This window comes from Lepisma saccharinum, chromosome 2 (assembly GCF_977018435.1).
Source record: "Lepisma saccharinum chromosome 2, izLepSacc3.1, whole genome shotgun sequence".
Taxonomy (NCBI): Eukaryota; Metazoa; Arthropoda; class Insecta; order Zygentoma; family Lepismatidae; genus Lepisma; species Lepisma saccharinum.
This window is the reverse complement of record NC_139230.1, coordinates 187,171,013-187,190,579: the sequence shown is the minus strand read 5'-3', so window position 1 is coordinate 187,190,579 and position 19,567 is coordinate 187,171,013. Positions and strand designations below refer to the sequence as shown.

Sequence of the window (19,567 nt, the reverse complement as noted above, 5' to 3'; positions counted from 1 at the left end):
CAAGGCCAATCGACCGTCTCTCCAGATTATGTCATAATCCTCACAAAGTATTTAATTACGACAGCGTGGCTACTACTATCGTACTTCTGGAGGTCAGTTTTTTTAAAACTCTTTATTAAGGACTTTAATTACAACCCTGTCCCAATTATCTCTGGAGCAGGAGAACGAATTTATTAATAATTGAAATGTGTCAGACACTTTATGTACACCGTGTATATTCTACCCAGCATAGGGACACTGTTGCTTAGGGTAAATACCCAGAAGCATTCCTTATGGTATTCAAAACGTTTACAGGTTGTTTACGGGATTAATTCAAGAAATTCGTGTTTTATATTGCACATTCAATTTTTAATTTGTGTTAAAAACTTGTACCTCTATAACCGATTTGTTAACATTGTATATCTCATGTACACTCCGTCTTCGTTTGTAATTTGATTACATTCATGCATAAAGCAGAAATAATATTTCCAAAGGAATGAATAAATATTTGCTCTGTAAGTCTACATGTGTAATCATTTGCACGCACACGCGCATCTGCCACATACACAACCCGTAAGTTGAAATCAAAGTTATCCGATGTGTGCATCGTAAACAAATTTCAAATACACAACCAAAACCATTCAAAACATTTTTCCTCACCTGTTCAATTTCCCATGAATGCACTTGTAAACAAAATTAAATGAAATATAGTAGTTAGAATAAATTGTAGCGTGATAAACTAAACAACCATATTTAATCCTATATTAACCATTTTATTTGGATTCCGACTGCTGGACGGCATGGGTTCGAGTCCGCCTGGGTTCAGTCTTTTGGTTCTCGGCCTGTGTATAGAACTGGTGGCAACCCACCATCGTGAGGCAATTGGGGAGCTACGAGTAAGGAGCGTAACCCGGTCACGGATATCTCCCATAACGGCTGAGGGTTCGACGTGCTTACCCCACGTCACCCCATTACCGGTTGATGATCTCCACACCTCTAGTTAGGATTGAGGGAGGCAAACTGGCAGTCGGGAGATAGTCCAAGGCCCTTCCAGGCCTGTAGAGCGACGGGTTATTATTATATATTAACCATTTAAATTATAACTATGTTTATTAATTCTCTGAGTAAATGTAACTCCTAATGTATCACACCCACATTGGTAAAGATAAAGATGTTACAAGAGAAATTATGTTACAATTTTATTATTTATTTTGACCTATTTTATGAGTCAAATGTTTACATCTGTTGTTTATTATTATATTTTATTGTATTATTCAACTATATTTTATAATGTATGTAGTGTTATTTTTCGTCCACTGTTTTTTATGTAGTAGTATTGTAGTAGCTTTGCTTTGCTCAGAACTTAAATATCACCAATAAATAAATAAATAGGAAAGTGTTGTGTTAAGTGTTCGAAAACATTGCTTGTGGTATGAAATACACAGCTTCTTACTTAATCTGAAACTCTTATCATATTCAAATCTTGTAGCATTTATGGAGTGTCACAAACAAGATAATAATACAATATCTATAAAATGTGAACGAATGATCCAAAATGGTTATACAACGTGGTAAAAGTTTCCTGCATAAAAGGTTCGAACAACATTACATAATGGTATTTACTTTGTGAAAAATGCAATATTATATTAATTTATGAAGTTTAAAAAGTCCTAGCAGAAATTCACCCTGATCAAATGACGATGTATTCTGTATCCAACAAGTACATGTAGTATCCGACGACTGACATGTGTTGCTTGGAAGCAGAGAATTGCTCTTGATGTGTTTAGAGCTTGTAGCCACCATTTGCTTGCTGAATAATAAAAGAAGACGGAATTTGGAAAGACTTACGAGTGCAGAAATTATTTACGATGTACTATCTGCTTCAGTTTTTTATGGCATTTTCTTGCTAAACGGCAACTAAAATATAGTAAATTACTCGATCATAAATTTCTATTTTGTGTGCAAACTTTGTGGTTGTGCCCAAAAGGATATCTTATTCAGTTATTGGCATGCCATAATTTTTGTAGTTTGAGTTAAAGTTACTTTGTGTGTGTACATATACTGAATGTCATCTGGTAAGTTTTATTAAAAACGAACTTTAATTCGAATCTGAGCGGTGATAGTTCCGTTATCTCACAATCTCAGGGTAAGACAGAATAAACAAGTGCTGTTTGCTAAGCTTAGCTGTCTGCTGTTTCGTTGTTGAATTTACTGTTTCAGTTGCCTTGTACTCAGCATGCAAACAACACGTGTCTGTTGTATGTTTAATATTCATTAACACCGTTAGCTATTGCTCTTGATTCCATGTCTCATCAGTTATTGTTTTGTTCTTGTTTTGCAGATATTTTGTCGACCGTAGCAAGTTGAACTACAATACGAGTGGTCTGAATGTTGCAAGAGGATACTCGTTCGTTGCTTTTCAAGCATACTAGTGATTAGAAGGCTTAAATAACTGTTCGTGTGGTCCGTGAAGCGACCCTTCAAAGTTCAAAAATGGCGGTAAGTGATAATGGGTCTGTGTGGAATGAAGAGGAGATTAACAAGTGGAACAGTACCGACAATATCGAAGGCCCAATAACTATGGACAACCCAGAAGATATGCTAAAACCATGGAAACACAATTCAATGTTCCTGGATATAGTCATCACCCATTCCGTAACCTCTCTAATAGGTTTAGTGGGAAATGTATTGGTTGTGGTAGTGATGGTCGGTGACCGCAAGTCGAGGAATGCTACGAACTTGTTCCTTGTGAGCTTAGCCGTGGCTGACCTTCTGCTACTGCTTGTGTGTGCTCCTCTACAAACCGTCCAGTACTTTGTAGTCCAATGGGACACACATGGTCAAGTGTGTAAGATGGCACAATACGCTGAACTATTATCTGCAATGTCGTCGGTGCTCAACTTATCGGCAGTCACTTTAGAAAGGTAAGAAAACATTTATTTCACCATATTTATATTCACAAACCTTGATTTATCTACTAAGTGATGTTCACCTAGTGCCCTCCTCAAAAGAATTCTTGTAGTTGTGCCAAATCTTTTTTTCTCCAATTTCTTGCTATGCTATTAGTTAAATAACGACAGTTTTGTTCCTTACCTCTGTCTAGAACGTTCCAAAGTAATGAATATACTTAGGATCTTTAGGTTCTAAAACATGTGCATCTAGGTTTATAAAATAGGCTCTAAAATCCTAAAATAGATTCTAAAAATTTTTAATTATGCTCGAAAAATCATGAAGCAGGTTCCAAAAACTTACATTGGTTCAAAATTACTGATTAACTACAATCGTCAAAAACAAAATGTCACCAAAAGAACCGTTAGAAATTTTAATAGGTATATATAACAACCAAATATTAATTTTCTAACCAAATTTTCATTTGTGTGCATCATTTTCAAAATTAGCCAAATTATTGTGTTACTATACTTGTGCTGCTAGCAAAAGTTACTTGTTGACATGGAAAATAAATTACGTGTGTATAATTTCCTGTAAAATACATAACAATCATTTGCATGTTATCCACAGTGAAACTCCGCCATTTTTTCTGTTAGGATCATTTTACATGCAGAAAATGATCCTTCAACAGAAACATAGTAAGTGGTGCAAATTTGAATGCTGAAACGTTACTTCGCAAGGCGTGAATGCCACAAAGCACAGAACTGACACGAAAGTGAGCAAGACCACACGGATCATTACGTTTTTCCTTTTGAACTGTACAGGTGACTCCAGGCATTCTGCTTTGTTTAGAGCTTTGAAAAAACATTATGAACTTGGAGGGATAGAAATCGACAGAAAGCATGTTTCAAACACGTAAGACGTTGCATTTTTCGTCACCAAACGGAGAAAATACCTCTGAGTGATATAAAAACCCTGTAAAACCATAATAAACATAAAGACCTAAAAGAGGTTTGATTTAGGCCTACAATAGGTTCTAACAAGCAAAATAGGTTATGTTAGACATATTGCGTTGTTGCGTTTTTTAGCGAAACGCTGACGTTACTTGTTATTTCTTATTTACCTGTAACGGAAAAAAGTAGGTTAGAAACCTAATGTCCGAGGTTTAGTCATGAAAGACCATATGCATTTAAGTTACTGAAATGATATTTATGAAATTAATTAAGGGCGGTTAATTCTATTGGAATCTCGTGAAGCTTCTGCGGTAAAGTCAGTACTAATATTGTGGAAAAGAACATTTCAAGCAAACAAACGAGTAATTGTTTTCGAAACTCTTCATCTATTCCTACAAGACTAATAGGCTCTTGTTTGTTTTTAATTTCGTCAGTCCTGTGGCTATTTTCACGTCACTAACCTATCCGATAGCAAAACTAAAAGAAAACATGACTCAAGTATATGTGTTTAAATAAACTGCGTAGGTGATCTTGTTACAGTATCATACACCTTGTAACTCCAGCCACAAGAGTTTCATTACCATGCATTTGTTTCCTGGATGCAATGTGAGGCATGTTCACACATATTTCCATCTAGTGCGTAGTAAATACTAAACTTCTATGCAAAGTCATTACTTATAGCTTTTCCTAATGAAATTCTACGTTAACATTACTGTATAATATGAAGGTTCCATTAAATGCATGGGATATGGAAAATACAATTTCATTCTTTCATGTCCCCGTTGGCCAGGAGGAAGCTCTGTATTACCTTTCATGTAATTGCCTCCATGCAATTTCAATATGATCACTTACGGAATATTACAATGTATGTTCATCAAGCCTCATAAATATGCAACTGAAGAATCAACCAAATAAAACATTAAACAATAGCTCGCAAACACTAACGATTCATTAAGAGTAGTAAAGTTAAAAACACCACTAACTCCCTCAGATGAAAGTTTGCATTCCAAGACAACATTTCTTTAAAAAAAAACAAAAAAACACATAGTTTTGCAATGGATATGAAAATGACTGTTCTGAGATTTATATAAAGCACTGAGCAGTTTGCTGAAAGAGATCGTGTTTCAACTTCTGACCAAGTTTAATAGAATAATCTTCTAAGTACAGAAAAAATGTAAATCTTGTAACTCATCGATGCAGAATAGTAATTGTGTAATTAATAGAACAGAAACACAACGAAGGGTATGAGACATATGTAATTTATGCAAAATGTTTTATTGAAAAAGAAAATGCTTTCAATTGATTCCAGAGGTTTTGAATCCAAAGAAATTCAACCACCTAGACTATTACTTCGGACATCAATAGTTACAAATAAATAAAAAGCAGAATAAAAATAGATTTTCCATTTTGGCTATCCCCTGTTATCCGTCTTTTCATTCAGCTTATCTAGCTCAACAGATGTACCATTAGCAAAACAAACATACTGAGCGAACACAGAAGAAATCCATCATTTCATTATTCTGTTGCATTACACATAACAGCACTACGGTATAGAGTTGGGAGTGCACGGGAAAATGTATCTCTCACCAGGCATCCATAGCAACGAAATAATCGGATAATGTTCAAGACTCTAATCTCTAATGGAAAGAGCATTTTCTTCTTTCTTTTATCACGTGATAATTTTACTCCCACAGTCTGTTTAGTCTGGTCTCTATTATTTGCATCACATATATTTCGACTCAAAGCATACTCACAATAATGAATGTCTCTTCACAAAAGCCCTTCATAAAACCTCCTACAAAATTGTGTTGGGAAGCATTTTACTTATTCAAGAAGGACTTCAAATTTTCAATAATTTTCATACATATTAGACCATTATATTTGGTCAACTAAAATGTATGTAGGCCAGATTAAGAGAAGCTCGTAATATCTCCAATCAGATACAAAATGTTATTCTACTATTGAAAATAGAAAAATGATGATAATTAACTGACAGATATGGATTAGAAGTAGGAAGAAATTGAGAGAGCATTAAAAATATTTCACTTCGTGGTGTACTTAATAACATAAGGAATGCAAATCGGTAGATAGCAAGACAATAATGTTATGGTAATATCTTTTAGTGGTACCATCATTATAATTCTTATGTGTCTTCAGCACTCGCAAAATACTATGCTTGTACGAGTGCTTCAAGCACACTTTGTGTTATTTTAATTTAATTTGAATTTTATTTATTTTTCAGCTTTAATTATAGCAGATCATAAATGCACATATTTCAGGAAAGTAACAACAAAAGAATAGTGGAACAATAATTTCGAAAAATTTGAAACAGAATGTCAAATTTTATTTCTAAGGGGTTCAGAATAATACTATAGAATCCATTACGATTTCATTTATAAATTTGAAATTTAAAACTATAACGTTAAAATTAAGACAATGTATAAATAATAAAACAAAGTTTCTCTAAAAAAGAACTACAGTTAATTTTAGGCCAATTAATTTTTAAAATAACTAACAGTCAAATTTAACTAAATAGAAAATTATTTTTTGTATTTGCAATATATTGATATTGAGGTAGTTTCCAATGTCAGTGACCTAGAAATGCAGCGGGAAATGTTCAACGAGGATCAATTCTCATTAATGTTAGGCCAAATAGAATTACCAGAGTTTATTTTTTATCACACTACACTCAACTACACCAAGATCGAAATTGGGGTGACCTTTTAAGGTTTCAGAATTATAATCACAAGCCTATAGTTGAATGTAAATTTAAAATCTTGCATGATTGTTTACGTGCGTAAGTCCTTACAATGAGTTAATATTTATTTTTGTGTCTGTTCATTTTCTAATAATTAGGTTAATCATGGCGATACTCGAATCCAGCACCTTCGTCTTTCGAGCACTCAACACGCTTGGCCATCGAGCTGGCTTATTAGTAGAGTGCGAGTGCTCACTTCAACTAGTATTCAGTATTATCTCCCAATATGAAATATAATGTGGGAATTTTATTGAATATATCTTGCAATTTTCATTGTTTGTAGTCGCTAGTGTAATAACTTTGAGGTGAAGTAAATACTTGTATTTGATCGATCGTTCAAATCATCATTGTGATTTAGTCAGTTTGCAACACTTTTATACACTTGTTAATATTTACAAAGAGGGACAAGTGAATTGATACAGAGAAGGTAAAGGAATATTGATACCTCACTCGAGCATCGAATTCAGGTCCCTTAAATCTGCACGCCGTTACGATACAAATTGAGGACTAAAAGTGGTAAACGTTGTAAGTGCCAAAAGCAAAAGTGTTGGGAAATCGCATCGTTCCGCACATCAGCCCGTAAGAACGTGCACAGTAGTGACCTCTTTACACGCCCTTTGAACTATTTAGAGGGCTACCAGCCACATTTCACGTTTACCACATTATTAAAGCATGACACATTTCACAGTTTAACGTGGAAAACGGTGTTTGAATTATTGTGGCACTTCGCGTTTACCAATTTTAGTCTTCAATTCTAGTGTAAATCATCAAGGTTGTTTGGGATTAAAGGCACTTAAATCAAAAACGCAATTTTTCTTTTAATAGCAAACATTGCAGACATGGCATAAATGTTGTATCATCACTGTTTAGAATCTTTACAATATAATTTTATATATCCAATAAAAAATTATACTTATACTATTTTCTTAAATTGATTCAGTGAAATGAAAGCAACAGAAAATCGAAGTTTATGACTTAAGTACTTTTCCCCGAACATCCCAAATATGTTTCAACATGCAACTAAAGTGACAAGTACTTTAGACAAGCAGAAGTAATAGGAAAATGTAAGTAGGGAGGTAAGAAGATTTGGGGAGGGGATACACGATACGTTTATAAAAATTTAAAGCATTTTCGATCGGTCATAACAACTTCGTGCACCAACATTTTCCAGCGTATCCAATGTCGTTGCCAAGGCAACAATCTCACACGCATTCTACCCTCACATGAGGAATACCGCGGTGGCTTCTAACTCAAAACTGAATGTACCCATTGGTAGATTCGACTCTTGGTCTAATCTTAACGTGCCTCCCTCCGAGGCCACAAATTACGTCGTGCAAACTCTGTTAACTTATCTCTTTCCACCTAGTATGTACTTTCTCCCAATTTGACGCACGCATCAGTACAGAAATGCTCGATGTTCCACGAAGCGCCACGTGAATCATATGCGCCCTATTGAAACCCCAGGAAGCAGACAGAGCTGCTCTCTAAGGTGGAAACCTTCACAAGCTTGTGCATTTGGTGATCATGGTGAGAAACTTGGCTTTGACATGAAACGCCGGAATGTGGGCTCTTTAATCTCGCTTCCCTAATTCAGAAAAGACAAACGCAGGACCCGTACCTACTCCAAACATTGTAGGTGAAATCCGATAACTGTGTAACTTCGAGAGCAACTAATTGCTTTGATTTCAAAGGCATTTATTTACCAATTTGCTTAAGGAACAAGTACGAAGACTAGTAAAGGATAGACCAAAGAGCGTGAACGAAGGAGATTCTGACCTAAGTTTTCTAATATTTCCTCTTATTTTGCAGACGTTTTGTATATTTTCTGGGGTGGGTTTCCGAACATTTTCCCAATTTCTTCACTTTATACGTATGTGTACGCTGGGTTATATCTAGGATGTTCGGAAAAAAGCACTCAAGTCAATATGAAATTTTACAGCAGGCATTTATTTATACTTTCAATAGTAAACATTACATACATGTTGGATCATCACTGTTAAGAATCTTTACCCATGATCAATATATGTAAATATATACTTATAATATTTTGTCTAATTGATTCAGTGTGACTTAAATGAAAGCAACATAAAATAGCAGTTTGTGACTTAAGTGCTTTTCCCCGAACACTCTAGATACATAAAATGTTTAAAACCTCAGTTTTTGTGTCAAAATGGCAATAATTATTTAGGTAATAATATTTTTTGTTCCTATACTGTCTCTATGTCAATAGTGATAAGTGCATTCGAAATTTCAATTGAGAAATAGACTCGCCCCTTTGTTCAATGTACAAAAATTGTAGTTGAAAATAGGCCTCTATGATGACGCAGTGGTATCGTCGTTGCCTTGTAATCAAGGAGTCCCGGGTTCGATACCCGGTGAAGGCACATAGTGGTTCGGATCCAATTTTAAACTGTAGGTCCAGTCCCGATTGGCCTTTCTGTGCATATGGTGGACTTATAACAACAATTCAATCAATCAGTTGCATGTAGTTGAGATATTATTTTGCGAATGAAAATAAATATGTGAGATCAATTCTGGGTTTGGTCTTTTGTACAGTCACGGACAGTTCTGGGTTGTTATGATCTCACTGAAAGTCTAGGGTTGTTACAACCCAGAAGTTTCCGTGAGTGTACAGCCTAATTATCGGTGTTGGCTCAGCGACGTTGAGAGTCTTGAAAACACGAAACAAAACTATAAATAACCCCTTCGCCGGGAACGCCACTGTGTGCAGCACATGTGTGAAACGTACATAAAGTATAAAGTTAGACCAAAACTTGATCATCTGCTAAAAATTCCCATCTTTTGCAAGGAAACCATAGATATGAAAATCCATGTATTTACTCCAATATTATATTTGGAATTCGATTAAAATGTCATAATGCATTGGAAATAAACGTTACATCCACATTTGCTTTCGCTGCGACATAACTTTAATGGTTATTGTCGAAGATTCCTGCTACACTTTAATTGCAGTTACAAAAACCTGTAGTTGTTTCAGGATCGAGCTTCAATTTGTTTCAGCTTCCTTAAGTATCGTTGACAAAAACAAGTTGAGATTTTTAAAATATTGTAATCAGTTAGTATCTGGTAGTTTTTCACCTCTCTAATTATTTTGATTGTCAACATAAATAGTTCACATGGCATGATGCGGAAAGGCAGACGAACAAATTAGACATAATTTATACTGCAATAAGATTTCATATGTCAGATCTTTTAGAAAATCTATATGTTCTTCATACCTTTAAATTTGTTTAGACACTGCTGGCTATCGACAGGCAGAATGACCAATGGGGATGATTTGTAGCTTTTATTAGATAGGTCCTTCGGAACACTAAGTTTCATGCGGCTATACACAGTAGTTGCTGAGAAATGGATGGGTTTCTTATTCTATCTGTTATTTAAGGAATCTTAGGAATTTTACTGGCAAACAGACTGAACGATTTTCAGCGTTAAGTTGGTCTGTCGATCCACAAAAGTTTATCTCTGTAGCATGGGTAAATTGTGAGGTAGTAAATGATCACGTGATGTCTGTCGGAATGCGGAGAGACTTTTTGCAGCAGATTTCATCTTGCAGTTTTAGCAGTTCGTGTTGCATAGATAGCTTGCACGAGCAGTCAGATGGGCATTAAATATTGCAAGAGTCATATTTACAGATTTGCTGATAATTTGACAGAATGTGCATTTCAAAGAATATGTGCCCAACCCTTAAACTTTATATTACAGAAGTATTACATTTTTTGGATTGGACATATACTTTGCATATATTATGAAGATGTAAAACGTAACTGTGATGTGAACTATGAGCAGTGCTTGTGCGTTAAAATTATTGCTATAAAAATATCACATTCTCGAACTCGAGGTATTCGGCATATAAATATAGGGTATTCGACGCCGAATTAGAAAATTATATAAAAATAGGGAAAATATCATGAAAATAGTTATATTTCACATATATGTAAGCAGTAACATCTCCCATTTACGTATGAAAGACAATGTCAGGCATATATCCACCCATACTGAGTCTGCATGCATTTATGCGCTCCACAAAATTATTGATAACCCTCTCGCAGATGTCTATCCCGATGCCTCCAATCATCCGTATGATTTCCGCTTTCAGTTCCAAAATGGTTCATGGTTTGTTGGTTCAACATTAGTCTGCGAACTGTAGACTCGTTAGGTGTTTTTACGAAGTTTTCGCACTGTCTGCTTTGCACTTTCACCACTTTGGTAAAATGTCTTCACAATGAGAACACGTTGCTCAAGTGTTCCATATCGTAACCACAACAAACGAGTCAAAACAATAGAGGCTACATTAATCGGCATGACAACAGGTACCAACATTGGTAAGAACAGGTCTGCCAACCTCGAAACAAAACAATAGCACTCGATTCAAATTCGGCATCCTATATGGAACACCCTTTATTATACAATGGACTTGCCTCCTCATCGCAAAAGCCTATGTACTTGACTGATAAAGTTTAGCATGTTATAAAGCTTCTGCCCTGAAGATGAGAGTGACGTTAGCTCTCGAAAGCTTGGAAACTGTTCGAGAATTGATCTGGTCGATAGTCCGAGAAAATTTATTCATCATGTTATAATTTAACAGATTTGCCAGTTTGGTATAGTAACTTTCAAAGTCGACCCTAAGCCGCTCGTCAAATCAACCTTCCAGCAGGTTTTCGCATATGTAGATCCAAACGTGCGCGGAAGAATATAGTTCCACTGAGACGGGTTCTATTCCGACACAACTGCATACTTGCAAAAAAAAAAACAGTTATTTAATTTGTTGTTCAGTTGGGTTGGTGTTTTAAGTCCACTTTATGCACAGTAAGGCTAATCGGGACTGGACCTACAATTTTAAGTGGGATACGAACCACTTGTGCCTCCACCGGGTTTCGAACCCGGGACCCCTTGATTACAAGGCGACGACACTGCGCCATCGGGGAGGTCCCTTATTTAATTGTAATATACAGACAAAATAGTACATCCATTAGCAGGTATGGACTTAATTGGTTGCAATCACTGTGCAGACGAACTTAGAACCGCAGATTCGCCAACTGCAATGTGTATTGCGTTAAAGAGACACGGAAACTTTAGAGCGAGTCGAGCGAGACTGAATGCGTTGCAGAACGCGTGGAATCGGTGATACCAGTGTTGCGCATCCCACTATTTTAACCCTATGTTTTTTGTAGAGCGGCGAGAATGGCTGAATTTCCTGTTCAGCGCGCGGTTTTACCCGAACGTTATTTTGGGCTTCATCCGAAGGGAGATGCTATTCAAAGACAAGCAAGTTGTTTTAAATGCATAATCCTCCTTGCGGCAGCAAGATCAAAGTAAAACAGGGCGTGAGGTGAATGTGCGCACGAATTGTAGTGTTGAATGATTTGCTGTTTGAGTTTAGCAAGAGGAAACGATTGTTTGTTTTTTGACGACAAAAGAATCTCCGCGGTATTAAAAAATATCGCAGTGAGAAGAAACATTTTTATTATTTGGACGAGAAGTCCTTCAACTCGGTGGGTGGGGGAAGGGGGAATAAAACATGGATGGATACCACCATGCAAAACCACGGCCAGGGCTGAAGAAACCGACGATGAGGGGAAGGGAGAGGCTTATTGTTTCACCCACTGGCGGCAATGAAAGGCGCATATTTACTGTTCCGCGCAAAGAAAGGGAAGGGTGATTATCAGCAAGAAATGGACAGACCAAGATTTGAATCCTGGTTTAGTGAAGTGATTCATAAATTGAAACCAGAGTAATATCGACAGACAATGCACCTGATTGTATATATCACCAATAACAAATCATGCCTTTTTGGTGGTATAACTTGAATTGCGTGTGTCTTACAGGAACGGATGTATTGCGGACGAAGCAACCACGTTTTTCATAAATGTATTTCTTTCTAAACCAAAAACAATAATTTGTCATTAAATTCAAGAGGGGCCTATCGTTGTTTACTTTTATCTCCGTTTATTTTTCGTTTTGCGTTTTTGAAATATACACACATGCTCTCATGTTTAGAAGTTATTTCGCTCTTATATTAATGACACATTTATTAAATAATATATGCGCAGAAAGTACTTTTAAAATTTTATGTTTCAGGAGACAAAGAGAAGCAAAAATACATTCCACTTGACATGGATGCGGGTGTTGATGTGTTGTGCGGTTGGCAATACTGTGGATTTTCTCAGTGTCTGCGATGTAAGCAGCTCGGCGGTTGAGGAAAGACTGGCACGGAAGATTCTGAGCTCAGTTCTCGAGCGGATTGATACATAAAACCTGCTGCAAACTTAGCCTGACGCGCGGCTTAGGAGGGTACTACTCTGGCACTAGCCCCAGACCCTGCACTTCGGGGGTCCCCGCGCCAGATAAAAATAAATGTTTATGTGCGGTTTATTACGAATTTATAGAACGCTGGCACTCCCATTAAGCAGATAATCTGATTTTCCCCGCCTTCATGGAGGGTTTTGTCACACTTAAAAATATTCAAAATTACTTGTTCGTTTCATTTTTGTTATTTATCGTCGCTTTTCTACCACTTTTGGGTAATCGTGACGATGAGGATGAGTGATGATGATATGATGTAATTGATGAAAGACACTCACAAAGAACACTAATGCCCAGGCCAAAATTAGAACCCGGGACTCCTTCAAAATTACTTGAATCATATTCAAAACAAAGTAGCTACTACATAAACATCGTGTTCACCTATTTCAATAAAAGATAGTTAATATACACTATTCATTTAATTATAGAATGAAATAATGAAGTGAAAATATTATTTTGTGTAAAACTAAATTCAAAATTCAATTAAAAATACACGAAAGAGAGGCATGATTATTGCTCTTGTGTAAAAATACGAAGTGTATACATTTATTGGAATAATGTTTACATTGGTATTACGTAGTACAGCAAAATTTCAGACTAAGGGACAAAAATCTCTAATTTTCTCAGACCTATGAAATATTTTTGTTATAGGCCACGCATATATTGTATGCTCAGGACCGGCCCCGGTAGCCTTTAATTCTTATTTCCATCTACATTACGAAGCCTTTTGCATTGTTACAAAAGAGCATTAATTTTTACCGTGCAATAAGGAAAGGTGAAAATAATATATTTCGTTTTTCATTTCGGAGTTGTTCTCTCAGTATGATGGCTTAACACGCGAATTATTGAAACTTGGACATATGAACAAAGCAAAATATCGATCTGGACATTGGAATGGATTTGTTGAGAGCTCGTGATGAGATGAATAACTTGAAAAGAAACTGACAGGTGGAAAATTTCTTTGTGCAAACAATATTCATGTAAAATCTCAGGAACGTTTCTTCCATTATGGGGATATAACCATTATGTTGATAAAATAAGGCTACAAAGTAATATTAAGCATTCTGTAGGAGTACAGTGACATAATTCAAAGAGATTTCAGTGTTCGCAAAAATGTTACTTAAAACTTTCGAACTGATGTTAAGATTAGTGCTGAAGTTTCCGTTTCCATTAAGAACTTCAACTCTGCCTTCATGCAATAAGCAACCAAGCATTATTGAATGTTTGTTCGATGATGACTTGGCATGCACAGATGGTAGCAGAAGTTGGCTTAATATACGCGTATGAACTAAGAGGGGAAGGAATTTGAATCGGTTACCAAAACCTTACAGGCGGCAACCCAAATGGCACAACAAATTGCTGTGTTAGTGGAAAAGGAATCTGAATAATTCAGACATGTACAGTCACCGGCAATAAAAATGGGAAACCTAGATCCTGAATAACACACTTCCCTGCAATGCGTCTTGTGTATGGCTTAACTCTACGGCGATGGCAGAAGTTTGCCATTGAAGATTTGCTATTAAAATGCACTTATCGCCGTACAGCTAGGCAACACATATAACGCATTGCAAGGAAGGCGGTATTTCAGGTACTAGGTGTCCCACTTTATTGACTGTGGCTGTACATTTTGACGAAGTACATAACCTAGATTACCTTTTTGCATGGCTTCAGCTCCAGTATAATACTGTTCTGATCTAATTATGATATTTTGACTACAATAATAACTAAAATGAAAGACGCTTGACTGATTGATTGAAATGAAAACTTTTGATACGCCAACACTTAGCCTATTTGCGACCATATCATAGCCTATTGTACGAGGCCAAGCCTCTTGCCAAAACTAAAACCAGTACATGTGGAGGACTAAAATCTCCTTACCTGGGTAAAAGCTAATGCTGTAAAGTTGCGGTCAGCAGATATAAAGACAAGACACAGGACAACACAAAACCCTACAGACGATTACAGAGCCTGTAGGCCCAGACACTGGAGCCTCGTTGACCAGCAACATTGTAGTTAATAGAATGTAAAATATATTTTACATCTGAAATTTCATAATCGGTAGGGTGTCTGATTGCCAAGCGGGAGACCCAGGTTCGAATTTTTCCGGGCTTGTCCCCGCATAAAGCGGCTCTCATGCTCACCCATCCTCAATTCAATGTATACCTGGGGCAACCCTGGAGGTAAAAGCGGCCGGAGCATGGTGCTGATCACATCACCTCCAAAATGGTCTCGATCGAGAATGTGTGGGGCCGTATTCCCACATCCCCTAAATGTGCCTTCATGGCACGGTGCTACATTCACTTTACCTTTTTTTTCCCTTTATATTATGCTACAATCGAATTCGTTTTGATCTCTTTAGCCAAAGTTCAATTTCATTTATTGCTCTAGTATGATTTCCAACATACCTTTGCTTGTTCTTATGCAATTTAACAGTGAAGTACAGTTAGTGTACAGTAACACTTATGTATACATTGACCTACAGATGAGAAGGGGCATGGAGAGAAGATGAGCTCGTTCTAACGAATTTCATTGCGTCACGGATTCAAAAATAGACGGTAGCATATTACTGATTTCACTATTAAGATACTTCTGCTCGAGGTTAATTGTGCTGGTTAAATCGACAAGAGCTCGCGTTAGATAATTATGAAGATAGCATCAGTGTTTGACGATTAATTATTCGATCGATTATTGGTTACCAACAGCAGAAGAGAGCTAATTCTAGTTACTGAAACTTGGTCACTTACTGGTAATTGATCAGAACTGCAATCTTTTCCGTTAATGAATTAGGGTTGAAAGCTAATGAGCAGGAACACATTTACACGGAGGTCGCGTTTCCTCCTAGAACAAACCATGTGCCTTGGCGCTTATATTGCTGGCACCTTTTGCTCAAAGCTGAAATTATGTGCTTCCAATGTTGTGTCACAAGACAATTTTACTTCAAAGCTGAAATTATGTTCTTCCAATGCTGTGTCACAAGGCACCTTTTCCCCAAACCTTAAATTACGTGCTTCAATGTTGTGTTACAATACAATTTTTCCTCAGAGCTTAAATGACGTGCTTCCAATGCTGTGTCACAAGGCATGTTTTCCTTATAGCTGAAATTACGTGCTTCAATGTTGTGTTACAAGATAATTTTTCTTCAAAGCTTAAATGACGTGCTTCAATGCTGTATCACAAGACATCATTTCCTCAAAGCTTAAATTACGTGCTTCTAATGCAGTGTCACAAGGCACCTTTTCCTCAAAGTTGAAATTACGTGCTCCCAATGCTATAACACAAGGCACTTTTTCCTTAAAGCTGAAATTACATCTGTGTCATAAAGTACCTTTTCCTCAAAGTTGAAATCGCATGCTTTCAATACTGTGTCATAATCTCGAAAGAAACCAAATATTTAGTAATAATACTCCATTGGTTTATCTGCGTTTTTACGAGCATCCGCTGTTGAAGCGATTTTAGGTCTTGTTGGGTGTACAAATGCAGGAAAGCGAATGAATTAATGACGCATGAGACAGTTTCAAATTTAGAATATCTCTATGAAGTGTAAACCTTGCCAACGTAGCTGCGAAGCTGCCATGGAAGTTCCTAAATAGATTTCAGCTCTAGCTGGGCGTTTGTGACTTACGTATACTGAGACGCACGTCCTTTCATCACCTTTTGGCGGGTTAATTTTTTGTGTGTATTTTCATAGAAATAGAGCTATTTTTCAGCAAAAATTAATGAATCTTAAATTAATTATTTTTGAACGTTGTTATAACCGATTCGATACAGATTTCGACTTATATTTTCTTCTGCTCACGTTGTTTGTTTTAAATCGGGCACACCATCATCGGAAGTTTCATGGTATTCAATTTAAATGCATAATATTCATTGAACAGCTTAGTTTGGTTTGTGCTCGAAGACAAAACCTGCACCCCAATTCAACCATGCAATGGCTATTGGGTAGGTTGCATTAGCATTTAAAGTAATTTCAATATTAGAATTGTTTATTCTTTAAAATATAGTATTGTAATTTTTTCTCTAAAAAATATTCATTTTTTTTTTTTTTTTGGAAAGCAAAGAATGTATATCAAAAGTTTAATATATGTGAGAAGAAAGTATGTAGTTTTATAAATAAATACTTTCTGTTTAATATATTCAAGAGATGTAAAAGCACAAATAATTTATGTGCTTCAGTGTACTTCTATTAGTATCGCCAAAATTTAAATATTTAAAGTACTTGTCTCTCAGTTGAAACAAAAATGTCATGTTGTTGTATTAACGAATTATAGGATTAGAAATGCTTCGAGTCGTTCAAAAAACAATTGTAAATGTACAGTCATGGACACTTCTGGGTTGTAACGATTCCATTGAAAGTTAATGGAATTGTTATAACCCAGAAGTGTCCGTGACTGTACATGCTCATCTACAAGAGACATGTTACAAACATGCATTACATTTTATAGAGTATTAAATGCAGTCAGTACTACACCCACATATGCAAGAAAATGAAAATACAGCATGCACACTTAGAATAAATAAATCATAAATATCAGTTCACGAGTTCTATAGTAGATACCATATAACTGCTTCAATGTAGGATTAATTGAATACTTTTACAAGTATATGAAACAAACAGTTTGTGTTTCAAGTCATACTAAAAGTATATTAATAGTAAGAGTATCTGGCCTCCCTGATGGCGCAGTGGTAGCGTCGTTGCCTTGTAATCAAGGTGTCCCGGGTTCGATACCTGGTAAGGTAATAACGTGTTCTTCTTTATTTACCGATATGTCCATTCAGGACCAGAGGCAATCATTTGGTTTATCCACCGTCACCGTTCGATTTCATCCTCAGGGATCGATTTCGCCCTCACCGTTACTGAATGACCTTACCCTCATCCTCCCACGCACTCGCTTTCGGGAGTCGACCTTCCCCGAACCTCATGAAAATTGTCCAAGGGTAAACAATATTAATTTTCTCAAGTCTACTTACTGCTCAGATAGGTTAATTTAGATTGGGTTTGTAGTTCAAAGTGGGATCCACACACACACAGCACAAATGACGTGCTTTCAGTGCTGTGTCACAAGGCACCTTTTCCTCAAATCTGAAATTGATTGATTGATTTGGTTTTTTTACGTCGTTTTCCTGCCAATTTTGGCTAATCCCGACGATGAGGATGAATGATTTGATGAAATCGATGAAAGAATACTCACAGAGAACACCTATGCTGTGATTCTAACCTTTGACCCCTGGCGTCGTAGCCCGCTGTGCTAACCACTCCACCACCACAGTGTTCGGTGAAATACTATTGGAGTATTAGATCTGACCATACCATCTGCTATCGTATTATTGCAGCTATAGGGAAACTTACAATTTTAGAGTTGCAATATTATGGTCCAAAGTAACGGAAAATAATCAACTCACTGATAGACACCCCCCCCCCAACCCCAACTCTGACCCGGCAATCAGCAATCAGCAACACAGGCGCTAACAGACATATGCTGTCACACGCCGTACAGTTTTGTGCTTATTGTTTACATTAAATTCTCAGAAGTATTCGCGGTGGCTCAGTCGGTAACGCGTCTGACTACCATGCTAAAGGTCCTGGGTTCGATCCCCGGCCGGTTCAAATCCGGGAACTTTTCTAACGATGGAAGCGGCCCCGGCGCCCACCCAGCGTCGAATAACATGGGTACCTGGGGGAAACCCTGGGGGGTAAAGGCGGTCAGGGGCGTGATGCTGATCACATCACCCCCACTCACGACCGGATCAAGAAAGTGTTGGGCATTACCCCCACACCCCCTATACGCCTTCATGGCGTGGTGCTAAGCACAGGGGAACACTTTACCTTTTTTTATTCGAATAGTACTGAGTTCCGTAAATTAACAAAGTTTTCAAATTTCCTTTAATTTATATTTATAAATTAAATTATACGTATTTGTAATGATTATTAACATAATGAACATGTCTAAATGTGAGTTAACCAAAAAAACGAGACATTTTCGCAACACGACTGCAAAGTCGGGTCAGGGATTTAAAAGGAAATCGGGCCTCTGATAGCCTTGCACCAATGATTACAAAACTAAAATTACTCAATATTGCAGACTGCAGACTTCAGGATGTTGCTTCTCTCTACAACAAACGAAATTGAATTTTTTTCGAAATCCGAGAAATCGTATTTTCGTCGGTTCTTACTGGTTCACATTATGTATTTGATATTTCGTGTTGGAGAGGGGCATAGTCCCCATTGCCCTCCCCTTGGCACATGTCATAATCTCGCCCTCCCGGCTCTCCCTGACACGCAATCACCCGAACGATTCGCCCTCACACATCCTCGCCCACACATGTTCTCGCTCTCACATGTCCTATCACCACACCAACTTCACGGGTTGACTTCACCTTTACTCTCACAGGTCTTCGCTCTTACCCTCACGAGCTCGTTCTCATACTCGCTCACCCTTATAGGTCGACTTTGCTCTCACCCTCACATGAGGAGCGTCAAGTTACAGAGCAACGCTCGCTGAACAAGATTTTCGCTCGTTGAGCAGACAGATCATTTACTTGACGCTGTGTGCTCATTGATCAAAATATCAGTGCCTGAATAATCTGTGATCAATGTGGCTACGTCGAGTTTTTGTGTTTGAAAGCCTGTTTATTTTGGGCGGCAGTTGATGTGGACAAAACTGTC

The 19,567-nt window shown here is 37.1% G+C and overlaps 1 protein-coding gene across 1 annotated transcript in view; it reads left to right on the top strand.

Annotated features, from left to right (window-relative positions):
• Positions 1-2,298: 2,298 nt before the first annotated feature.
• The window catches only part of LOC145980917 (allatostatin-A receptor-like), a 212,857-nt gene continuing 195,588 nt past the window's right edge, over positions 2,299-19,567 (top strand). Inside the window, exon 1 of the mRNA XM_083114004.1 lies at positions 2,299-2,903. Within this exon, the coding sequence (XP_082970130.1) occupies positions 2,473-2,903 (431 nt within the window). The 5' untranslated portion in view covers positions 2,299-2,472. The remainder of the gene's footprint in view (positions 2,904-19,567) is intronic.